The following is a 24674-nucleotide window of genomic DNA, read 5'->3' as shown; positions in this document are numbered from 1 at the left end:
CAGTTTATGATGTCTGTTCACACAAAACCTTAAGAACAGCATCAAGGCTGGTGACGTCAGTGTGTGTGTAGGTGGGGTGTTCCTCCCTCAGGAGCAGCAGTCATAACTCATTACATTAGAACTAAAACAACATTTTTCACGGGTCAGTCAACCTAACACTGTGCACACACACACACACACAAAGATGAGTGCGTAGACACACACTTGCTCACTTTTGCACACACATGCACACACACACACACACACACACACACACCTACATTAACAGAAATAAAAGAAGCCAATGGTTAGGAATCATTTCTCTTCAGATGCAGTGGAAATGTCGCTCCCTCTCCTCACTTCACATTTCTCTCGGCCACTTGGTCAAACCCGTCTTCTCTCTATATTAAAGTCTATTGCTCTTTTCGCTTGGCCTGTGGAGAGTGAATGTTTGACTGATTATGGTAAAATATGCATGTAGTCTTTCTAGATGTGGCAGCTTTTAAGACTCCTTTAGCAACACTATTTGACAAATCCATGTAGCAACAACCAGGCAGACATTACGGCAGCTACTCTCCTTTGAATTTACAGCCCTGCTGACTGTGCCTTGAGAGCGAGCCGCACATTCAGTCGCCCACAAAGCAGCCGGACTGAAATGGCTCACTGATTGTAGGGCATTCATGGGACAGGTGAAGATGGCATGACTTACTTGTTGTGGTCACTCTGGCTGCACTCACCATGCAACAAAACAAGACTTACACCCTGTCCCAAGAACCTCAAGGTATTTCTCATGCTTGATTTCCACAAAGGATCAATACTGGTGTTAGATCAAACACAATATTATCACCATTTCAATGATGGATAATTTCATCATTTTCAAAATGACCAAACGGGACATAAAGGACACAAAATGGACTTGTGCCTATTCAGTAATCTCAAGGATCTCTCTTCACCACAGTGAAGCTGAGTCTTTGTATTTATGCAGATCAATTCTCGATCAATTTGGTTTCACATTTTTTTGCAATTATGTTTCTAACCTTTGGCGCAAAGGGCATTTTGCAAGGCAGAGTCTTTAAAAATGAGCCCACATCATTTTTCCCACAGCATCACCTTCACGAAGGAGGATTTATTTATAGCAGTAATCAGCTCAAGCACACAGACATAAACACACATCACAGCAGGGAAGTACCAGGACATCATTTGACACAGGCTGTTCTATTCTAAAGAGGAGTTTCCACAGCCAACCGAGCACACTGCACAGGCTTAGACTCTCAGAGAAGTGCAGTGTGTGTGTGTGTGTGTGTGTGTGTGTGAGCAGTAGAGAGGATGTGCAATGAAAAAAGAGAAACAGCAGCTTAACAATGAATGGTGCAGAGAGAGAAGGATGAGAGAGAAGAGTGTAATGACAGAGAGAGGGAAGAGACAGGGAGATGGAAGCAGGACAGATAGCAAGAGCGAACAGTCTTGTTTCACTCCAAATAAATGTTCTCTCACAATGGGTTTAATTATGCAGATAATTTTGATGTCCTGCTCTGCCTCCTTGTCTTGCTCCTTCCTCTGCTCTCCTCCGCCTCCTTTTTCTTGTTCCTGCTTCCTTCCTCAGGTTTAACACTCTCCCAATTCTCTCTCATGTGTGTGAAAGACAGGAAGCTTTTAGAGAAGACAGCGAGCAAGACAGAAAGATTTTGTGAGGAGGGATCAAGGTTGAGCTTGCGAGACAGACTTGTGGCGCATGTGTGTGTCCCCGTGGGTCTGTGTGTGCATGTGTGTGTATGCTCACCCCTTTACAGATAGCGACAGCCTCCTTGGACAGTGATTTGGGATACGAGACATGATGTTCCATGATGGACTGAAATAACTCATCCTCATCTTCACCATCAAACGGAGGCTGGAGAGAAGCGGCGAGGGCAGCACAAGACAAGCAGGATATTTACACTGAATCATTAGAAGTTTTAAAAGTTTCTGAATCAAAGCAGCACAGGCCTGTAAAAGCTCACAAACTCACAGGATCCACCCCCTAATGAGATATCCAGGATTTCAAAATGTCGCATCTACTCTTAACAATGATTAATGGCATGAGAGAAAAACTCATTAAGGGATATAATTTAATAGTTAACCTTTCATTACACAAAGTCAATTTTAAATGCTACAATCAGGAGTGTTTGTGTTCTCCATGGTCAGTTATGAATACAAATGCTGCTGAGAGAAGAGCCTGACTGTTTAATTTATGTTTTTAAAATCAGGTTATATACGGTAGCAGAGTGAGCCCACATCCACTCACACAGTGAAACAGACACACACAGACCAACCTGTCCAGCAAGCATCTCGTACAGCAACACTCCAAAGGCCCACCAGTCCACAGATTTCCCATAAGGCTGGTAGGCTATGATCTGAAACATAAGACAGAAAGGTTGTGTTAAAATCACAGAGGCATGGCAGTGTATAATAACGTCCAACCAATAGCCCCAACCTCAACATTATTTCACATAAATTACAATTAGAATCACATTTTCAAAGCAAAAACCACAAACTTTCAGGCATTTTGAAATGAACAGTGACTCAAAGATGATAAAAAAAGTTTTAGTTTTAGTTGTAACTGTATAATTCAGTTGACCCAACCAACAACTTTACCTCAGGGGCGATGTAGTCTGGTGTTCCACAGAAGGTCTTGGTGGTAATTCCATCATTCATATTTTCTTTGCACATGCCAAAGTCTGCTATCTTAATGTGGCCCTCACAGTCCAGCATCACATTGTCCAGCTTCAGGTCTCTACAGGTCAGATAACAACAGACAGTGGTTTAGTTACTTATGAAACTATGTCACAAAACAGCAACTGCTTATATTAGATCATTTAATAAAATGAGGATCCTCCACAATAAATCAATAAATCCCTTATTATAGATGTGTGTCACACTGATGGGCTCAACCTCGGCCATGTGCTGTATGCACTGAAGTAAGTCCAGTCTTAGCTGTGCATGTTGTGGTATGGGGGATTACCTGTAGATGATGCCCTTTTGATGTAGGAAGAACAGACCAATGGCAATCTCTGCAGCATAAAACCTACACACGCACAAACAACAGTAATTAGAAAGCGGCTGAGGGAAAGGACAGGAGGAAACCAGAGGGGTAATTTGTGTGTGTACGTGTGCGTCTGTGTGCGTCAGTATAAAGGTCAGTGCTGTCTCTTCAAGGCCAGATAGCAGCTGATAAGATCAACAGGAGTCTGGACACACTGACCACGCAGTCAACTATGTTTACGAGGGCGTGCACAATCAGTGCTTGTTTGTAAAGTGCACGTAGAGGATGTCAAGCAGCATTCTGAGGTCGTGGAGAGACGTGGAGACTGTTTAGTGCTTGTTGGATATTTTATCTGTGATCTCAATGTTGACTGGTGGTGGTGGTGGGGGGGGGGGGGGGGGGGGGCATCGCTGCAGCAGGAAGGTGATGCAGCATTAGATGCAAGACATAAATACAGAAGTACAAAATACAAAAGTTCAAGGCATCACCATCGCACTCCTCCAGTCTATTGTCTGATAAATAAATTACAAGTGTAGAACTCAGTGGCCTTAGATATTGAGAGTTCCTCATCCTGTTTGACTTGCCCTTCAGCACTTTATTCCTTCTGCCAAAGGGAAGAAACTAATTCCATACAAGGCAGAGAAAGGGTAAATTCCTCCACGGCTCTCGCTCTCCCGACAGCACGCTTGTCAAATATGTCAGCCCACTGTTTTGGCCTGACACCAGTGATCTCACCAGCCACTTTAATTATATTCTTCAGGTTTTTGGAGGTATTCCACACACTGAAAAGTCTCAGGAGCTGCTGGATTACTTTCATTTCTTTGAAGTTCTTCAGAGCAGCAATGTGCATCAGGGCGTACAACATATTTCACCCCCAGGCTGTGCCAGGATTGTTCATCCATCACCTGAGCCAGTCAAACTGCTGAAAGCTTATTCACTATGATTAAAAAAATGTGTTGCTAAACTGTGAGTCGCCTATAAGCAGGAGATTAAGATTTTGTGTTATGACGGAATAAAAAAAAAACAGCCTCAGCTTTGTGTCTACAGATGTTGCTTCGGGTGTGTGTGTGTGTGTGTGTCTACTCACACTGCATGGGGCTCTTTGAACTTGCCAACCTGCTGAATCTGATACATGAGATCTCCACCATTTATGTACTCCATGACAAAATACAAACGGTCCTATGGAGAGACAAAAGGTCAGAGAGAGAGAGAGATGAAGAGGTCAAAAAGTGCATGTTCATAAAAGCAGGCGAGAGGCCACAGATAAATGTGATGACAGTGATGGTAAATAAAAGAAAGCAATATACTGCAGAGACAGAGGGATTACTCAAAGGTACATACAGTCACGGGTCAAAAGAGAGAAGATTTAGGAGAGATACAGAGAAAATGACACAAGAAGTAAAAATGGAGGGATAACAGATGGAGAAAGAGGACCGTGAGAAAGAAGTTCTCATCTGTGCTTTCAATCAGTCTTCAGCTGAGGGAACACAGCAACATCCGTTTAAGAGCCAATTCTTGTCCATTATGTACAGAAATTGCCAATAAGGCACAGTATGTGTGTGTGTGTGTGTGTCAGTATATGTGAGGAGCTTGTCTGCAGCGCGTCATAAATTTTGTGAGCATTTGTTTGTGTGCAATATGTGCTCTGTATGTGTCTACAGTGTATGTGAATAAAAACATCTACAGAACGCATGTGTCTATACTTGCCTACAGTAATTGACTGTGTATAACTGGCTGCTAAGTTCCAAAAACAAACTCACTTCTGGTTTATTTGTGTGTGTGTTGTTGTGTGTGATGCCTTTAACCACAACCTCACAAGGATTCACAACACATTACTTTCAATAATCGAGGAAAACATGTACAAATGAGTGCGTTTACATAATGTGAACATAAATGACATGCAGTCAGTGTTAAGTGTGAAGCCAGCGAGCTATATTTACTTGTCTGTTGACTCATCTTTAGTGCAATATGGATTATACGTCAGAAGATGAGCATGAATCAAATACGAATCCAGCCTGTGTATTCCAGCTGTGAGCTGGTGTCAGCAGGAAGGGAGGCTGCTGTTACGTACACTGTGCTCACCAGCAGCGACACTGTGTCCTTCAGCAGGACACTGCACTGTGACTTACTTCTGATCAAAAATAATACGAATGTGTGGGCGCCTATGCAGGGAGTCAGTTCAGACTGCAGGAAGACAAGATATAGTTTGCTAAAATTAAACCTCACGGTTTATGTGTATGTCTGCAACCATTCCAGCAAACAGAACTGACGTCTGTAGCTGCTGCATGCAGGGTTTAAAGTCTATATTAGTAGTAAAATATACGATGTATGACCTTTGTGCATGTTCGGTTCGAGGTTGCTGTTGCAGCCAGAGGAAGCAGAAAAGCTTGTACACACTAAGTAAATAAGATACTCAAGAGTTCCTACCCTAAATAACTCACAGTGCTTTGTACACTATGTATGTGCATGTGTTGTACTAGTGCTTGTGTGCTTGAAAAGACACCATCCTCCCTTTGGAGGCATTTTGAGCAGGAAACAAAGAACTTGTATCCATGAGACATTTGATGTCTACATTAGTGCTTAGAAAAATGACATACTCCCTCAGAATGATTCACTTTTTCCTTGTTTTATAGTAAATCAAAATATGATAACAAGCCAATAAGATATTCTGCTATGTCAAACAAAGCTTTATATTTAAATAACTAATAATCAATATAACTAATAAAGAAATACCTACACCCTAACAAAGATACCAAGGTACTGCATAGGTACAGTGGAAATAATAAAGCTATTTAAAAAAAACATACATAAACATAAACATAATATTTAACATGTCACATGACTGCTGTGAGAATACCCAGGCCACCCACCATAGTCTGGAAGGTGGAGTGCAGCTGTGTTAGGAATGGGGGCTTTCCAGACAAAGCCAACACTCTCTTCTCCACCATGGTGCACTCTACGTCATCATCCTGGATCACAACGTCCTTCTTCAGGATCTTTATAGCGTACAGCTCCTCTGTCCCTTTACGCTCCGCCAGCATCACCTACACACACAAAAGAGGGAGAGGACAGATGGGAAATACAAAGAAGATAAATTCATCAATATTCAAACTATGGTGCACAGCTCCTCTAATGCCTTTATGCCAAGTGGGTGCAGGGAAGAAGAGAAAGAAGGAGGGAGAGAGGGTGCGGAGAGAGAAGTGTAAGGCAGGGAAAGCAGGGGAGACAGGGAACGTGCTGTAAAGGTCAGGACTGGAGCGATAAAGAAAAGCTTCCCTGACTTTAGGACAAGAGAGAAGATCAGAAAAAAAACTGAATCATCAGTTTACAAGATGCCATCTGAGGAGAGGGAAGCTAGCCAATAAAAGAAACCAGGGCAGGGGGAAAATGAGGTGATTAAAGGCTCTTTCACATAGTGTGATAAAAGCTATCACACAATTCTATTGCAGAGTAAACTCAATTTAGGTGCATGACTTATAATGTGTTAAAGCCCTAATACTTCATTATTCAAAGAGATGCAAATGCAGGATGGTAAGAGCCTAAAGGGCAGAAACCTGGGAGACAGAGAAAAGAACATGCAGAGGGAGGCTGGAACGCTACAGCTGGGATGGCACATTACAGTTAGGTAACTGGGACATTGGGCTGGGGTTAAATTAGTGCAAAGGCTAGTAGAGGCTGACTGAATGACTGTGACACTAACAATGACCTGACCTCTGTTGTATCTGGGGCTCTAGTAACTAGGTTTTTTCCCCGACTTTGGAAAAGCACCTCCACAAACAAAGAAAATGTTATAGAGTTGGCAGGCTTAGCTGTGCTCCTGGGAATGATGGGTAAACTAAACTCCATGTGCAAAACAGGTGGATAAAAACCTTATTCTAGAAGGCAGCTTACAATGCTGCCTTAGCCAGTCTGTAGAGTCATATCATACATTGGTATGTGTGGGTTGTACCAGCAGCCACAGTGTGACAATTCATCTTTGGTGACAAAAGCTAAAACAAAAGATTTTAGCCCCACACAGGAAAAGATTGTACAGCAGATATGGGTCTTAATTAATCTTTCTCTTTGCATTTTTCCTTCACTAGAGAGGAAGAAGAAAGGAGAAAGAGAGGACTGCAGGGGATCATATAAAGGCAGTCGGTGCAGAGAAACAGAGTAAAAAATTTTTAGTGCTCCAGTAAGATTTTTATAATGTTCAGCCTCTAGAAAGATGGAGCAAAAAGGGTTTATATCATGTTTCTACTCCAGGATGCTTATGGCACACAGTTTGAAGGAGAAAGTTAAAGGATACAGCTCGTCTGGCTTTGTCTAAAGGCAACAAAATCTGCCTGTAATTCACTAATTAAGATGTTAAAGAAAGACAAAGGAAGTCACAGTTCCTGGCCAAAAACTGCTAAACATACAGCAGCTCCCTTGAGCCTCAGCGCCTCAGAAAGAACAAACAAACTAATGGAATAACTTATGTGAACGAAGCAGATGTACAGAATTTTTTTCCCCACTACTCTTCTGAAAGCCTCTGTCTTCCCATCACTCTAAAAATGATAGAGGTACCTAATATTTTATCTTAAAACAAGCAAGAAGAATGTGGAAGAAAATTGACTGAGCCTTTCATTACACATGGTGTGTTTGTAGTTCCCACAAGGCTAATTGAGTTTTGGGACCTCGACTGAAGGATATTTCATCCTACTATATTTCATATTATATATATTTTTGTATTATGCTAAGTCGTAGATGAAACTCGTGATTGGGAAAATGTGAAGCTACTTAAAGTGCTGAAGTTAGACAACTGTGTAACTACAACACCACAGGCCTACCCTCCACAGTCACATAGCAGATTGTATGTCAGCACGCAGTAACATGTGCAGTCAAGTGTCCATGAACAGTGAGCAGATGAGTTGCTCTATATAATTGAAAGCTTAATAACAGAAAAGGAAAACATGCAACAGCCATTATTCTTTCCCAACCCATCAAAAAAAAGAGCAAAAAGACTGACCCTGGGTCCACCTTATACTTTTTTCCCCTATGAGCTCAGGAACAGCTTTGCTGATTATGTCTTATGCATATGCAGGTATGTTAATATAGAGGGGGTATTAGGTTTGGGATTCTACAGGGAGGACGGGAAAAAGACACATGGCATCTATGTGTTTGTGTGATGGTGTAAATATGTTTTCACAGAGAGCAGCCATAGGTCAAGATTTTTAATTGTAATATTCAGCATTAAAGTTTTTATATCTATTGAATTTGGATGTGTGATTCATTAGACAAAAGTAAGTTAAAGTTCATCAGAGAGCATGTATGTATGTGTGCGTGAATGCATGGGCTCATCCCATATGGTGGCAGTGTGACTGTATGTAAATACAAACTCTTTAAAGTTAAAGCGCAGAGGAAGGACACCATCTGGCCTGAAGCTCATTTTATGCAACCATGAGAAACAAGGACAGCACAGCATCAACACAGGAGACAGAAAACATAAAACCACCGGGTTTCATTAAAAATCAAAAGGCCTCTGCAGATTGCATATGCACAGGACACAAAGCAACAACAGCAGCTTTTTGGAAACCTCACACACACATGGTGGCAAATTTAAGAAGTCAAACATATGTTGTTCTTGTTTTATGTAATTTTAGGCAGTGAGCTACAGACTCATATTTTATAATCTCACTGACGTTCAGCGTGTTACTCAAAGTCAATTGTTCACGGTGTCATTCATAAACTGGCTACTCCAGTACATTATGAATTGTGGTGTGTGTTACTGTGGGCTACAGCCTTTTATCCAAGAAAGTTGTTCAGGGTCATTTGACAGAAAAGACATCCTGAGGATATTAACTGTCATGTGTCGTAAATGATGCCTGTGTTTTCTATGCCGACCTTGCAGACTGAATTAACTCAGGGAAAATAAATGAAACCACAGTCCGCTGCCCTGTGTTGTCTTGCACTGGGATGTGTGATATTATTCTAAACTATCATATATCATACAGTCTATGTCGCCCGTATGGTCCCACAAAGACTATCATTGTAGAGTAGGTTCACATGTTACCACCATAAGACGATCACCCTCTAGTGGCTGGCTGCAATATACAGTGGGTATGGAAAGTATTCAGACCCCTTTAAATTTTTCACTCTTTGTGTCATTGCAGCCATTTGCCAAAATCAAAAAAGTTCATTTTATTTCTCATTAATGTACACTCAGAACCCCATCTTGACAGAAAAAAACAGAAATGTAGAAATTTTTGCAAATTTATTAAAAAAGAAAAACTGAAATATCACATGGTCATAAGTATTCAGACCCGTTGCAGTGACACTCATATTTAACTCACATGCTGTCCCTTTCTTCTGATCCTCCTTGAGATGGTTCTGCTCCTTCATTGGAGTCCAGCTGTGTTTAATTAAACTGATTGGACTTGATTAGGAAAGGCACACACCTGTCTATATAAGACCTTACAGCTCACAGTGCATGTCAGAGCAAATGAGAATCATGAGGTCGAAGGAACTGCCCAAGGAGCTCAGAGACAGAATTGTGGCAAGGCACAGATCTGGCCAAGGTTACAAAAGAATTTCTGCAGCACTCAAGGTTCCTAAGAGCACAGTGGCCTCCATAATCCTCAAATGGAAAAAGTCTGGGACGACCAGAACTCTTCCTAGACCTGGCCGTCCAGCCAAACTGAGCAATCGTGGGAGAAGAGCCTTGGTGAGAGAGGTGAAGAAGAACCCAAAGATCACTGTGGCTGAGCTCCAGAGATGCAGTAGGGAGATGGGAGAAAGTTCCACAAAGTCAACTATCACTGCAGCCCTCCACCAGTCGGGGCTTTATGGCAGAGGGGCCCGACAGAAGCCTCTCCTCAGTGCAAGACACATGAAAGCCTGCACAGAGTTTGCCAAAAAACACATGAAGGACTCCCAGACTATGAGAAATAAGATTCTCTGGTCTGATGAGACCAAGATTGAACTTTTTGGCGTTAATTCTAAGCGGTATGTGGGGAGAAAACCAGGCACTGCTCATCACCTGCCCAATACAATCCCTACAGTGAAACATGGTTGTGGGAGCATCATGTTGTGGGGGGGTTTTTCAGCTGCAGGGACAGGACGACTGGTTGCAATTGAAGGAAAGATGAATGCGGCCAAATACAGAGATATCCTGGAAGAAAACCTCTTCCAGAGTGCTCAGGACCTCAGACTGGGCCGAAGGTTCACCTTTCAACAGGACAATGACCCTAAGCACACAGCTAAAATAACAAAGGAGTGGCTTCGGAACAACTCTGTGACCGTTCTTGACTGGCCCAGCCAGAGCCCTGACCTAAACCCAATTGAGCATCTCTGGAGAGACCTGAAAATGGCTGTCCACCAACGTTCACCATCCAACCTGACAGAACTGGAGAGGATCTGCAAGGAAGAATGGCAGAGGATCCCCAAATCCAGGTGTGAAAAACTTGTTGCATCATTCCCAAGAAGACTCATGGCTGTACTAGCTCAAAAGGGTGCTTCTACTCAATACTGAGCACAGGGTCTGAATACTTATGACCATGTGATATTTCAGTTTTTCTTTTTTAATAAATTTGCAAAAATTTCTACATTTCTGTTTTTTTCTGTCAAGATGGGGTGCTGAGTGTACATTAATGAGAAATAAAATGAACTTTTTTGATTTTGGCAAATGGCTGCAATGACACAAAGAGTGAAAAGTTTAAAGGGGTCTGAATACTTTCCGTACCCACTGTAGGTCATTAACCCAACCCAGTCCATGTTAGTGGATGGGACAAACTAAAAATTCGGTACAAATCGAATATGTTTTGATGATTTCTGTTGTTTTAGGGTGATATTATGATGCTGACTTTTCTACAAATAGCCATTTGGCCTTACTTTTGCACAGTGGCAGGAAGTGGTGACGCATCGTCCACCTTTATACACAGTCCACTCTGGCTTTTTACACACAAAGCAAAATCTGTGAAGATGAAGCCATGTGAACTGACAGGATGGACAGTTTTCCTGATGTCATACTGCATCATCAGCACCACATGGGCCCACATCACCTTCTGGTGACTGACTGCATGTCACGCAGCACATTACTGCACCTTTACTGTGCTAGTTTATTTTCTCTGGGATATGAGCACTATTGGACCATCAGTATTTCTGCATCTCAGCCTTTGTCAGTAATAACAACCAACAAAATGATGATGGAGATTCATAGAGGGGAAGATAGTTTGTGTGGTTTTTGTATGTACGTTCTTCTACTATCAAAGTACATGGGGCAGGAACACAAGGGGAAAAAAATGTCACCATGGTTATCAAGTAATTTGCCTAAATATCCTGTGTTTAGACAGATCGCTGAAATATGACTGTTTCCTTGACAGTTCATTTAATAGCAGTTGAGTTTCTTGAAATCTTTCCCAAGCCTCAGTAACATATGGTCAAATCTGGAGCTGAGGATTTCACTGGTGCTGGCCATGGTGCTAAGACCAAACTACCCAAACTCTGCTACACATGAACATATGACACATCTTAACAGCAGAAACACTGCCCATCTTTTCTCCACCAATATGTATTTATTCACATGACACATTTGAAAAAGTGTGATGGGTGTGCAGACACATGAGGAATAAAGTGTGTGCGCCCAGATACCAGTGTGTGTGTGTGTGTGTGTGTGTGTGTGTCTGTGAATGTCCACAGACAGACAGCAGCATTATGATGCAGGTGTCCTCAGACACTGAAGCTTTGAAGGTACCAGCCTCCTACACAATCTCAAGAACCATTAAAATGACACTCACATCACATGAACACAAACCTCTTCATGTGCATCTCTGAATCAAACATACTCAGACACCTACAACATATAAATAATGTAACTAATGCATGTATATACTGCTTGCGTGTTATATCTCAAACTGGTGTGTATTGACAGACAACAGATAGGTGTGTGTGCACAACGTACACAAAGTGTGAACATGTACAGTATGTGTTTGTTCACTGTGGGTTTGCTGCAGGTGTGTCTACCTTTTTTTAGCTTCTTCAGATGGTGTGACGTGTATCTGTGCATGTCTCAGGAACCTGTGTGATTGTGTGTGTCAGGTATACCAATAATGATCCAGACTTGACTCATTCGCTCCACATTGATGCCTCAGTGTATCTTTAAATGCACGTTACCATGGAAACAAGCATCCGGCACACAGGTCTGGTACACAGACAATGGTCTCTTCTCTCTCCTTCTCTGTCGTTCTCTAGCGTGTTCTCTCTCTCTCTCTCTCTCCACCATGCTGCTCTATCCAGCGTTTACCCAATTTTCTCCCTTGCTGCCCCTCTTTTCTCTCTCCCCACATCCTTTTTGTTTCTTGATTTTCATTCATTAATATCAGTTTCCGTTCACAGAGGTTCCCCCCTTCTTTTCTCACCCTCGGCTTTTCATTCAGTCCGACATTTTTACCTCTGTCTCAGTTCATTCATGCCAACCTTGCCGCCATCCTCTCACATCTCTGTCTCTCCTTTCATCATTCTCTCCACTTGTCACATCATCCTCCGCGCCCCTTTCCCTTCATCCATCTCTGTCTACCTGCGCTTCATCACCTCTAATTCTCTCTATCTTGATCTGGGACTTTCTGCCCATCTTTTCTTCCCTCTAAGTCTTGTGTACGAATCCCTTTGCGTTAAATGAGGGAGCTCACAAAAACAAATTCTCAGAGGTATTTATCACCGCACACAGTTGGAGTATAAATACACTTGCTTAAACTGTGTGTTTGCATATATGCATGCACATATCCTGCATTCTTTCTATTCAGAATTAATGAAGCCGATAAAGGATGTGGTGGGTGGAGGGGAGGATGGCGTTGCATGTTTCCCCTGGATGCTATGGTTTAAATGGGAGTCCACAGAAATGCAGGTTAGGTTAATTGGTAAATCTGAGCATGAATGATTGGTTGTCTGTCTCTGTGACTGATGACCTGTCCCGGGTGTACCCTGCATCTCTCCCAGTGTCAGCTGGGATACAAGAGAGATCGGGGGGGGGGGGGGGGGGGGGTTGCTGCTACATGACCCTTTAACCTTGAAAAAATAAACAACACACTGCTTCATTAAGGCACTGGTTCATTATCTGTTACAAAACAACATGACAGACGCACACATCAACACAATGCTCTCACCTTGCCAAAGCTGCCCTTTCCCAACACCATCAAGAAGTTAAAGTCAGACAGCTTCATGCGATCTTGGTTGCCATTGGAGTCGAACCGGGATGCAGCGTTGGCCGACTTGCCGTCCGTGTTCTTGCCTGGACCAATCTTAGCCCTCTAGATGAAGGAAGAACAGGAACAACAACTATGTTACACAACGCTTAAACACTCAAAGACACTACAGCCTCTAAGTAAACTAATAGTGGTTTGAGTCAACATATAGATCTAAGCCTACTAGCTGGTAACAAATATCGTGATGGTGAAGGTGGTGATGCAGAACAATAGTATTTACTGAAGAAAGACCTTTCCTCACTCACTTTCCTCATTAACATCTTTTATGGATCTGGGATTTGGAGGTTCTGTTTCTACCATTTTAATATCAATAAACACATTTGCATATCGGCAGGTGTGAGGTACAGACCTTGAAGGTGTTAAAGAGGTAGAAGTGACATGATAAATATGTTTACAGGGGAAAATTAACAATTTTTTTTTTTGTTGTTTTTCATTTCATTTTTGCTGTGCAGACATTTTACACCCCAGTTCACACTTTGCATAACATGTTTTCCCTGCGAGTCTGCCGATCTATTCTATCCTGACTATCACCTCTTCTCATTTGTGTCCTTCGCTCGCTCACTCTGTGCACTACATCTAAACAAATTTGGCCTGTTTTATACATTCATTCATGTCTATCACCACTTCCCTGTCTCTTTCTCCTCTTCACCCTGTATTTTAATTCTAACTCACTGAGTCCATTTGTCGCCCTTTAGCCGAGGTAAGAAACTTCTATTATAATCTTACTCTCTGCTGTGTTAAGTTGTGCTTCAATTTAAAAAACAATCTGAACATTAACATGCCTGCACACAGACGTGCAGGACAATTACAGCTTGTCTTATCTCATCTAAACCGCTGCTCCACACACTGCACTTCTCTCCTGTGCAGCTGCAGCCATTTCTTCACTGTCTTCTCTGGAAAACAGGCAGAGTGAAGCATCCAACTACTCTGCTGCTGTGTGTATGAGTGTGCAATACAACCCATATGGTTCTCGACTCATCAATGGATAAAAGGCTCCATCTAACTCCATCTGTTACGACACACACACACACATGCACACGCAGAAGTCGAGGTATTTGTGAGCAGCAGAGCATATTGAGGGCAAAGCTGTCAAAGCCGTCAGAGATTAATGCTGCTCTTTCTATCTGCCTCTGCCTACAGTCACGCCTCCAACTACTTTTGTGCACATTACAAAGTCTTACCATATAAAAGAATGACTGGTTAGTGTTAAAACCTTTGGGGTCTTAACACTGGCTTGATGAGGCTTTGGCATTTGTGGCTAAATCAGGTGACCAGTAAAGTGCTGTCCAATAAATTATAACATGAGCAAACCTAACAGCCACTGCTGCACACCTGATTCTGATATGGCTACAGAGTCACACATACTGCATCATATTTTCTTTGCTCCAACCTACAGAAAGTTAACTAACATTTTCCTTTAAAAAAAAAACAAACTTCTCTCTGTGTCTGTGCATCTGTCTTGATCTCTCATCTCTCTATGGAGGAGTGACAGGGACAAAAGACTGAGAGACACAGATACATTCATTTTATCTATTAATAAATATACTCTTCTCTACTGAACTGAACTCAACTGAACTCAAGAAAGAGAAGAAGAAGAGCTTCTTAGTCCAGCGGTGGATAAAATGTGCAGATTCTTTACTTAAGTCAAAGTAGCAGCACAGAACAAATAGTCTAAAAGTTAGGCTACTTAGGTAAAGGTGTGTGTTACTTTTCAAATGTACTTTAAGCGTCACAGATGGAAGTACTTAATACAAAAATACATGTCTGTGAGTGCAGCAAGTAGTGGCAATGTTTTTTAACTTGAGAAAGTAATGACTGTAATTCAAATGTCTTTTATTAGTTTTTTAAAGTGTCATTTGGCTAAATACAATTGTAAAGTACACTGATCGGTGGGTCCTCTGCTCAACCTGCTCCGAGCAGGAGCAGGAAGAGAAAATGACCACAAATAAAGGCATAAACAGGAGTAAATAAGGAAGTCAGAGCGAACCTCCACAGCCTGTGTGGGAACACCGAAACAAAATATTAAAATTGTTTTTATCATGGCATTAATTCGTTCTTCAACGCGTATGTAGCATTTAACTGTGTCTTTGTCTCTGTCTATTTTACATACAGCTGGGTTGTTAGATCAGTGCATCAGATTTTAATTTGCAAAGTAACTAGAACATATAGCTGTCAGCTAGATGTAGTGGAAAATCAGAAGAACCAGTTAAATGACATTAGCTTTCTGCTATTTAACATCCCCTGAGCAGCATTTTGAGTGTGACTGTCACAGTGTGTGTGTGTGTGTGTGTGTGTGCATACCCATAACATGCATTATTTATTATTGTGAGTATGTGTGTGTGTGTGTGTGTGTGTGTGTGTATCCACGTGTATGTGAGATTCAGGATATGGTGAAACGAGTATGCAGGTCACATTACCAAAGTGAAATCTCTTTGTTTTTCTTCTCTGCCATCTCTCTGAAAGCTTCAACCTAGAGGATGTCTACAAACTTGAGTGTGAGTGTGTGTGTGTGTCCATATATGTGATAGGCAGCCCCCCGAGAATGTTTCTCAGTGGGCGTCTGAGGATCATGACCTTGAGGAAATGGTGGGGGAAGAAAAACAGATAAAAAAGTGAAACACACAGGGGGGCATTGAAGGTGACAGAGGTCAGAAGAGAAAATTGAAGGAGAAGTCGGGGAAGTAAGATGAAGAGAGTGAAGAGGAACAGAGGAGTCGCTGCAGACAGAAAGCTACAGAACCTCTGCATGAGGCCAACTAAACTAAACACACTATTAGCAATGAAAATCATGTTGTTAATAATCTTATTTCTCACCATCCAAAACCTCATTTGTTCACAATGAGAAGAATTAGAAATCATCACATGAAAGTCACATCTTGCAGTAGGGAAGTTTTAGAGAAGTGAAAAATGGACCTGCAGCAGATGAAACAGAACCATCCTCTTTAACTGAGACATGACAGCCAACCAAATGTCATGCTACAGTAGCAGAGGGAAGGTACTTGATCAAAACAGACGACACATGTTAAAGGTACAGCTCTGCATTTTGGCCACATGCTTCCTTTCTGAGAGTTTAATACAAACTCTAACACTCCTGTACCTGCATGGTAAATGGGAGGGTAGGAAACCAGGAGAAATATCAAGCCTGGCTCTGCAAAGAAAACAGATCCTTCAACCAGCACCTCAAAAACCTTGTTCAGTCCTCAAAAGAAAAGAACTGTCATATTGCACCAAATGGCATAATAATAACAGTTATGCCCAGAGCCTCTCAAACATATATTTTTAACATGTATTTCTTAAGCTGGTTTTCTGCTTGGTGAGTTTTTGAGGTGCTGGAAGGCAGCTCAAGACCAGACCAGCTCAGACCAAGCTAAGCTGAATGTGTCTGTGTTTCCAGTCTTTATGCTAAGTTAAGGTTGTAGCTTCAGATTTACTGTACAGACCTGAGTAATATTCATCTTCTCATCTATCTTTGATCATTTGTCTGATAAGTAGCAGAACCTGTTTAGGTTTCATTGTTTTAAAACGGAACATTTCAGAATGAGTCTGATGTTTTGTGGCTCAGTATCAGCAAGACAGAAGCTGAAGAAGGAAAGGGAAAAAAAAGGAAAGGCACAGAGTGGGGTCATCCTCTTTTCTGCCAAATGTGTTAATGAGTGGGCCTACTGGTCAACCACACACACACACGCGCACACACACACACACACACACACACACACACACACACACACACACGTCTGGACCTGCAGTGTGCCAGACCGGATGGTACTATAAGTGTGCCTGCCAACTGCTAACAGCTCTCCCAGAGAGGTCCTCACTCAGACACACAGAGATGAATAGTGTACACACACACACACACACACACACACACACACACACACACACACACACACACACACACACACACACACACACACACACACACATCAACAAAAAGTGCAAATGCACACACCTCAAATTTCTGCCGTAGCTCCTCGTTGCCCTCCTCTCCCTCGGGAGGAACAGGAACGTTAAAGTACTCGCCTTCTTCCTGGGAGAGCAGCTTAAACCTAAAGACAGAGAATATTTCCAGTCAAATCAATTCCCAATTACTTTATACAATTTAAGCCTGTAACTGCTGCCATTAGCTGACGCTGCTGACAGTTACTGCCCCGATTTAAAGTCTGCAAGAATCATCAGCTGATTCTTTAGGAATTCACTCCCGTTCACGGCCAAAGCCTGATAGAGACAGACCCAAATCACAGATGACTTTCTTATCATTTCACACAGTCAATGGAATATAATTTAACATATTACAAATGATGCCACAACCATAACCTGCATGCATATAGGCTCTTAATGCTGTTGATGCCTCTCAGCTTATTACTTTACACAGATGACCTGGTGTGATTTTCCTTTTTTCAGATCTTATCTTCTCAGATGGATGTAGTAGTAGTATCTGAAGTATTTTCATCTGTAAGATCGCTGATTACATTTTCGCTGCTGTCAACAAACAAACAGCGTGAAATACACAGCATACACCACACTCCTGGAGTAAGACTTTGTGCTGTGTTTTAGTCTGTCACTACTTTCTGGTGACAGAGTGAAAGGCCAACCACAATTTTTTAAGCCTTTTGTAAGTTTTAATACAAATCAGCAAAGTGAGACAACGCTACAGGCTCAGGTATTTTCAACCTCATTTTAGATGCAATAATAATAAACATGAGGTTTTCTGCTTACTGTGTCCCTCCCCTTGGCTGGTGGAGCCTGCAGGTGTGATGTTTTGGAGATGCACATAGAGAGTGCAGCAGAAAACACACACTTGCACAGGTGCTCTTTGCTTTGAGTATCAAAATTTTAATGGCATCCCTCCACCTTCACCATTCCACCTCAAACGCTGGCATCTCATTAAAATCCCTGACAGGGCAGCATCAGCAAAAACAGGAAGATGCAGAGATACAGAGACTGAGCTAGAGAGCAACAGAGAGGGAGGCTGGTGGAGAGATAAGGAAGCAGAGATAAAGGGTAGAGATGCTTTGGCAGTGAGCATCACCAGGATTAAAAGAAGTGAACTCAAGTATTTCTCCCCAAGTGCAGTAATGAACAAGGTCACCTTAACTTCACTTCACTCCCCCCCTTATCAGTGCTGTTTGTCTGCCTCACATCTCTCCTTGCATCTCACCATCCATCCACTCCTTGTTTCTGAAGCTCCGAGATGCCAAAGGACAGTGATCCCATGAAATCATTGCGGCTGGTCAGGTCCCAGTCCCACACCTCCACAGACAGGCGGCGATCCTTATCGTACTCCTTCAGGTGGCTGGGAGAGAAACATGGACAATCAACAATTCTATAATAATGGCCAAAGGTACTTTAGTATAATATTTCATCCTTCTCCTGTTAAAAGCAGATTGTGAGAGCAAGATTTATTCATTTCCATTATGTTTTTCCAACTAATATTATTCATCTGGTGATCAGATTCTTTTAATTTCCCAAAATACAGGAAGTATATACCAGCTGTACGTGTGTATCTACCATGTGCTTTACATTCATTTAGAGCAGTTTATTATCAAAATAATAAACTCTGTAGGTACTTTCTAAACTGAAAATCTGCACCAAGAAACTGTGATGTGGCTTATGAAGAATGTAATTGGAGCCAACTGCAGTAAGAAACCCCGAGAAGCAAGGTCTTATGAACATAAGGAGCCAGATGTTTTTATCTGTGTGCCAGCGGTTACACATGCCTGGAAAGACGAGCATAATGTGATCTCCTGAGTGAGCGAGAGAGATGAAAGAGAAGAGATAAAACGTAGACTGAAGGAAGGAGAAGGGAGGAAAAGGGAAAGACAGATGAAAGATAAACATGAAACCACCAAACATGGTGTAATAATTCCTTACAATTTAAAGGTCTCATTCCAGACGGGGTTGAGGCAGCACTTTATGGTCTTGGTCTTCTGTTTACTCTCACTGCGGGGATCTGGGATCAGCTTAAGCTTCACATAGGGGTCTGACAGACCATTGGGGTCCATGGGAACCAAGTTCCGGCCCTCTTGGACTTGAGGGGAAGAAAAAAATAATGGGGAAGGAGGTTGGAAACAAAGGAAGAATGAGTGATGGAGCAAAGTGAGTAATTATGAAAGATTTTAATTCAGAACCTGCAAATCGCATTAGTTGACATTACTATAATTTTAATCAATATTTAGCAGCTTGACAATTTTTCAAGTTTTGTGTGTATGTGTGTGACTTGAATTTGAAGATTAGTCCTGGTCAGTAATCAATTTAACAGCACAGTTCTCCCCTGAATCCACCTTATTTAATTAGGCAAACAACAAAACACGTATCAGAACCCCAAGAGATATACTGGGGGTTACAGTCTCAGGTTTCCAGATCTGTCTGTAATGACCATGTAGACAGATGAAGGTTGCCAGTTCCAACACTAATCCTCCTTTTGTGGCAGTGTGTTATTGGGCTGTAATTGTATTCCAGTAGTGTAAAATCCCCTATGATTGAGTTTGGAGTGTATGTGAATGCATGTGTGTGTGCAGTTATTGTCCCTGGTTAAGTTGTGAGGTCACATCTAATTAGCAGAAGCAGGACTGGAGCTGTGGTGTTTTCATGCAACTCACTAGGGCCACACTCAAGGACACACACAAACACACATGCACCATTCCCACCGTGAACACTATTTATGTAGCTAGGCACTAAGCTAATGTACAGGTATTTAGTGTAAATACAATATTTACTATGTCATCTACAAGTCTAGAAGCATGGCAGCTGATTAGGTAAAGGCAAAGATGTGAACTGATGCTCTGACGTCTCTGTTTGGTCAAAAGCCAATTGAATGAATCTTATCTATATATATATTGTCCTGTTCATTTTGGTCCTCAGCCCCGGTTGGATTTCTTATTTTGTTGAAAATTACCTAGTTAAAGTTGAGTTCAGGTAGTTTCCATGGGTTCATTTTGGATCAGCTATCACCCTGCATCATCACAGACACAGGGGGAAGGTGATGGAATTAAAGTAATTATGGTTGTTGACAGCTGAGCATAGTGTTCTTACATGTTTCTTCTCTGGTAAAGACTAAATGAAGAAACAATGGGATTTAGTTTCATGAGGCTGCAACTAGATTTTATTTCACAGATAATAAAGGCTGCTAGAAATAGAGGAGAAGGGAGGAGACAATGTTCTGACATGTTCTGTACAACAAAATTACAGGTTTCATGAGCAGGAGACAAATGATGTAGACTAAAATGTGTAACATAATACTAAAGCTGGTCCTTCTTGTATTGTCACCACTGTGCACCTGAGTTCACCTGAAGCAGGACAGAAAAATTCAGCTTGTCTCTACTAAACACAACAACACTGAGCAACTCCTAAAAGAAACTGATGCCCACTTCTTTTACCATAAGACAAACTATTTTCTTGAATTTAAGAGCTGAGATACAAAGCTCTCAGTGCTGTGTGGAACACGCACGATCCTTTGAAACCAGGACTGAAAGGGGAGCTTCCCAGTGTGCAGTGCAGTGTGGGAAAACCTTACGATGTCAGAGAAATGAGGTTTTCACACTGTTAAAGAGCTATGGCACTCTAAACTCCGAGAGGTTAACCACAGCACAGACTCCACGGCCAGCATTAAATCCTCAGCAGAGCAAGTCAATAAATATTAGATGATGTCTGTTAAAGTGACCATCAAATGCTGGTTGAGCAGAGCTATGAAGAGGGTAGCATGCCAAATAGTCTCTGAGGACACTTACAGTAAACAGAGGAGGGTGTGTGTGTGTGTGTGTGTGTGTGTGTGTGTGTGTGTAGGTGAGGGCATGGATCCACTTGTACATAAGAGAGTGGATACATTGTGTGTTTGTGTATAGATGTCTGTGTGTGTATCAGAGAGAGATAATGTGTATTTGAGTCTATGGAGAGGGTGAGTTGAGAGGTGAGTGCAGTAACAGCAGAATAGTGTATATGCACAGCAGCATGGGTGCTGCCAGGGCACGTTCTCCCATGTGAAACCTCATCACTCTAAGTAGGATTCTTACGTTCTTCTAGGTGCCAAAAAGAAAATGCTGCAAACCTAGTGGAGTCTTTCTGACATTATTTCCCTTTGGGCAGTGAAACGTGAACAGTTCTAAGTTTAGTCAGGCTTATCAGGGCAGGTACGAACGACGCAAAGTCTAGTTGTGTTAAAAAAAAAGCACCAAGACACTTAATGGAAACACTCCAGCCCTCCCCTGTAATATCACCATCTGATCTGAATCCTGAAATTCTTTACTTTAGGGCCTGGAGTGGGACTTGTATTTGTTTTAACTTTGTTTGCATTTGAACAGTCAAAAAAATCAAAGAAAAATGAAAATCCCAAACATGATCAAAGGCTTTCTCACCACTACTTGGTTAAACACGTTTCTTGAGCCTGGAATTAGATAGAAATAAAAAATGTATGAATCCACAGCTCTAACATACCCTGCTCACTTTGCATCAAAGTCGTCTTTCCTGAGCTCTAGTGTGAGTACAGTGTCCTTCAAACTCAGAAGTGTCTGTGTGTAGATGATATTAGAAACTTAGTATAGGAAAGAGTCTGCAGAGCTGATAAGAATGCCAGTAAGTGCTCAAATTCCCAGTGGAGCCATATGGAATAAATCAAGACTCAAACCAAGGACTCCAGGATTCTGTGCTCTTGTGTGCAGTAATTGGCTGAACATGACAAATTTTCTATATGTAGCGTTTTGGCTGTACATAAAATTAATGCAACTGTTACCACACCAGAGTCATCATTAGTGACTGAGCACAGCAGCAAAAGGAATGGGGCACTTTTTAAAACCCCAGTCCCATGTCCCACTGCATTCTGCCTGCTGGACTGTCCTTGAGCTGTGGATGCTGCTCCTCCATATCCATATCCATGGGTGCTGTTCTGGCCCTGACCCTGAGCTCTGATCTCCTCAAGAAGGGGAACAGGGGTTACATGAAAGCCCATGAGAAGTCTTTTGATTAAATCCACAACTGAAGTCCATCGTCATAAACACATTTCTCAGTGCAGCAGCCACTTCCACCAGCTTCTACGAGGTTAAGCAGTAGAATATTTCCTAGTGGTTCAACAACTCATTCTCTGATCTGCGTTTTTTCTCTTTCTCTGCAATAAAGGAGCAAGCTACTGATGGCTGCACACTGACCCCTGTGGACATAAATGAGTATTGCACCTCTAGTGCTTCTCACTGATGCAAACTATAAGGAGACTGCAATCTCGACACAGTATATCGAGTATTTTCATTTCTTTGCAGATTTCTTCCTTGTGCAAATGTTGAAAATACAATTCTTGCTGCTTGTGACAATAAGACTAACTAACAATCAAGATTAATGTGTATAAAATAAAATTACTGTTTGCCAATTTTCCTTAACAGCTCCTATACAATTTAGCTCTTTTGTGTTATATTTTATTTGGTTCCAGTGTGCAGGATTAACCGCTGTTCTAGCAGTCTGGCTCTAATAAGTCTTCCCTTTAATCATTTCCCCACAGTAAATCCCTGCTAATGATCAGTCTACAAGTGTGGGAACCAGGAAGAGAAAGAGCGAGTAAAGGGTGAAACTCAATGACAGACTACCTTACTATATACAGAACTGCAAAGCTTTGTTTCAAAAAGCAAGAAACGTTTTGTATCTTTCCAGATCCCGACAAAGTTGTAGCATAGAAGATATTAAATTTTACTTGACATCATTATTATTATTTTTAAAGTGCTGGTGGTACAAAAGGTGTATAATGATACACTCAAATGATTTCCATCAAACAGCATAGTTAGGCTATACCATGTCTCCCAGGTCTGTTTGCACCCATAGCATGTGAATGGAAGGAAATAAGGGTGGGGAGAGGATCAGCATTTATCTTAAAAATAAAGTGTGGCACAGCCAAAGCTGGAGCAGCTTTATGTAGGCTGAAACTGACTAACGCCACCAGCAACAGTGAAATGTGTTCAGACTTTGGATATAAGCTTAACTCTCTATGCACATCAGGTGTCAAATGTCAAAGTCAATGTAATTGTGTCAGTGCAACAAGAGGACAAATACATTTTCCTCCACTTGATGTAGGATTACAATGAAGTCTGTCTTTGCCAAAAGTGTTGAATTTATAATATAAAAATGATTTTTTCAGTTTGATGCATTTAAAACCAACGGCAGTAAATTTATTGTAAATGTAATCATCTGCTGCCACCTGGAGGTAACACAGTGCACTGCAGCAGTACAACAATCCTTCAAAATACACTAATGACGATGATAATGCAAAACATGCCTCTTCACCTATTGACCCCTAACGACGTGATGAAAAGCTCAAAGAGTTAAAGTTCACCAGATAATGTGAAGATGACATTGCTGAAGCTACTTCCTCTTAATATAAAATTAAAACGTAATGTTTTTGCTAGTACAAAGTTTATGTTTTGCTAGAAAATACCACAATCTTTCTAACATGAGCTGTGGACCTATGTGCTTCTAGTGAGCTTTGGTCTGCCAGACTCTCTGAGCAGCACCCAGATTTATAAAGTCACATCACTGAACTTCAGGAGCTCGTAGAAGTTGCCAGATACAACCACAGCAATCCTGAAAGTTAGGGAGCAGGTAGAAAGCTGTGAAAAACCATAAAAGGTTTTAACAGACACATATTTTAACATATGAACAGTCAATGTTAGGCCACATAAAAAAAATTTAAAAAAAATCCTACTGTAGAAGAAACAGACATTACTAATGCACACCCACAGTATTCTCAGTAAACCAGATAAGAAAGTACAAGACTTTCCTGTTCTAACTACATCATCAGAATCCATTTTGCTGTCAATTTGAATATACAACCCACAGACCAACAGATGTCCACGGCCTCAGGCTGAAATAAACAGGTGCAATCGCAACTTGGTTGGAGGCGACTGAAAGTCATTCTGAGAAATGGGGAAGTTAATCTGGTATGGCCCGAAAGCAAAATGCTGGAAATCACTACCTGAAGTAGAAAAACATGAAGCTAAAGTAGATCTAAGAAACACTTTGTGCATGTGGGGAAAACCTAAAAACACACAGAGAGTAAAAGACAAACTAAATAGAAGAAACCCCTGTACTGTGAACCAAAGCTGTCCCCTACTTATACTGAAAGTGTTAGTCATACTGTAATTAGTGCGTTAGTGACAATGATCCTAATGGCTGTTTGTTTTTCTCAGATGCCTCTCCTCAGTCATCAGCCCAACAGCCAAATATAAACACTTCAGTGTGTGTGACACAGTGTGGAAATGAACCTGACTCCTCTTTTTCTCTTGCTGGTTGGACACAGTCATGTAACAGTCAGTCAGAGGAACCATGGAAATGATCAGATAAAAAAATATACCCTACACTGCTTGTTTGTATCTTTTCTAAGTCCAGATAAGTCAATAAGAGAACAGTCAGTGAGACAACACAATAAGGAACCATCAGCTGGTATGTAACATATTACTGTGACAGGTTTTTGCAGGCTGGGGCCT

General features: G+C 41.6%; 1 protein-coding gene across 4 annotated transcripts in view; it reads right to left on the bottom strand.

Annotated features, from left to right (window-relative positions):
- prkcbb (protein kinase C, beta b) overlaps nucleotides 1-24674 on the bottom strand; it is a 93788-nt gene that overhangs the window by 17784 nt on the left and 51330 nt on the right. For all 4 annotated transcript variants that reach the window (XM_026325694.1, XM_026325696.2, XM_026325693.1 and 1 more), the window contains 10 exons: nucleotides 19090-19246; nucleotides 18377-18511; nucleotides 17168-17264; nucleotides 13120-13263; nucleotides 5869-6042; nucleotides 4086-4177; nucleotides 2978-3040; nucleotides 2611-2749; nucleotides 2289-2369; nucleotides 1760-1867 (listed from right to left, as the gene is read on the bottom strand). In XM_026325694.1, coding sequence (XP_026181479.1) covers nucleotides 1760-1867; nucleotides 2289-2369; nucleotides 2611-2749; nucleotides 2978-3040; nucleotides 4086-4177; nucleotides 5869-6042; nucleotides 13120-13263; nucleotides 17168-17264; nucleotides 18377-18511; nucleotides 19090-19246 — 1190 coding nt within the window. The remainder of the gene's footprint in view (nucleotides 1-1759; nucleotides 1868-2288; nucleotides 2370-2610; nucleotides 2750-2977; nucleotides 3041-4085; nucleotides 4178-5868; nucleotides 6043-13119; nucleotides 13264-17167; nucleotides 17265-18376; nucleotides 18512-19089; nucleotides 19247-24674) is intronic.

Source organism: Mastacembelus armatus, chromosome 8 (genome assembly GCF_900324485.2).
Source record: "Mastacembelus armatus chromosome 8, fMasArm1.2, whole genome shotgun sequence".
Lineage (NCBI taxonomy): Eukaryota > Metazoa > Chordata > Actinopteri > Synbranchiformes > Mastacembelidae > Mastacembelus > Mastacembelus armatus.
This window is presented reverse-complemented; position numbering and strand designations above follow the sequence as displayed.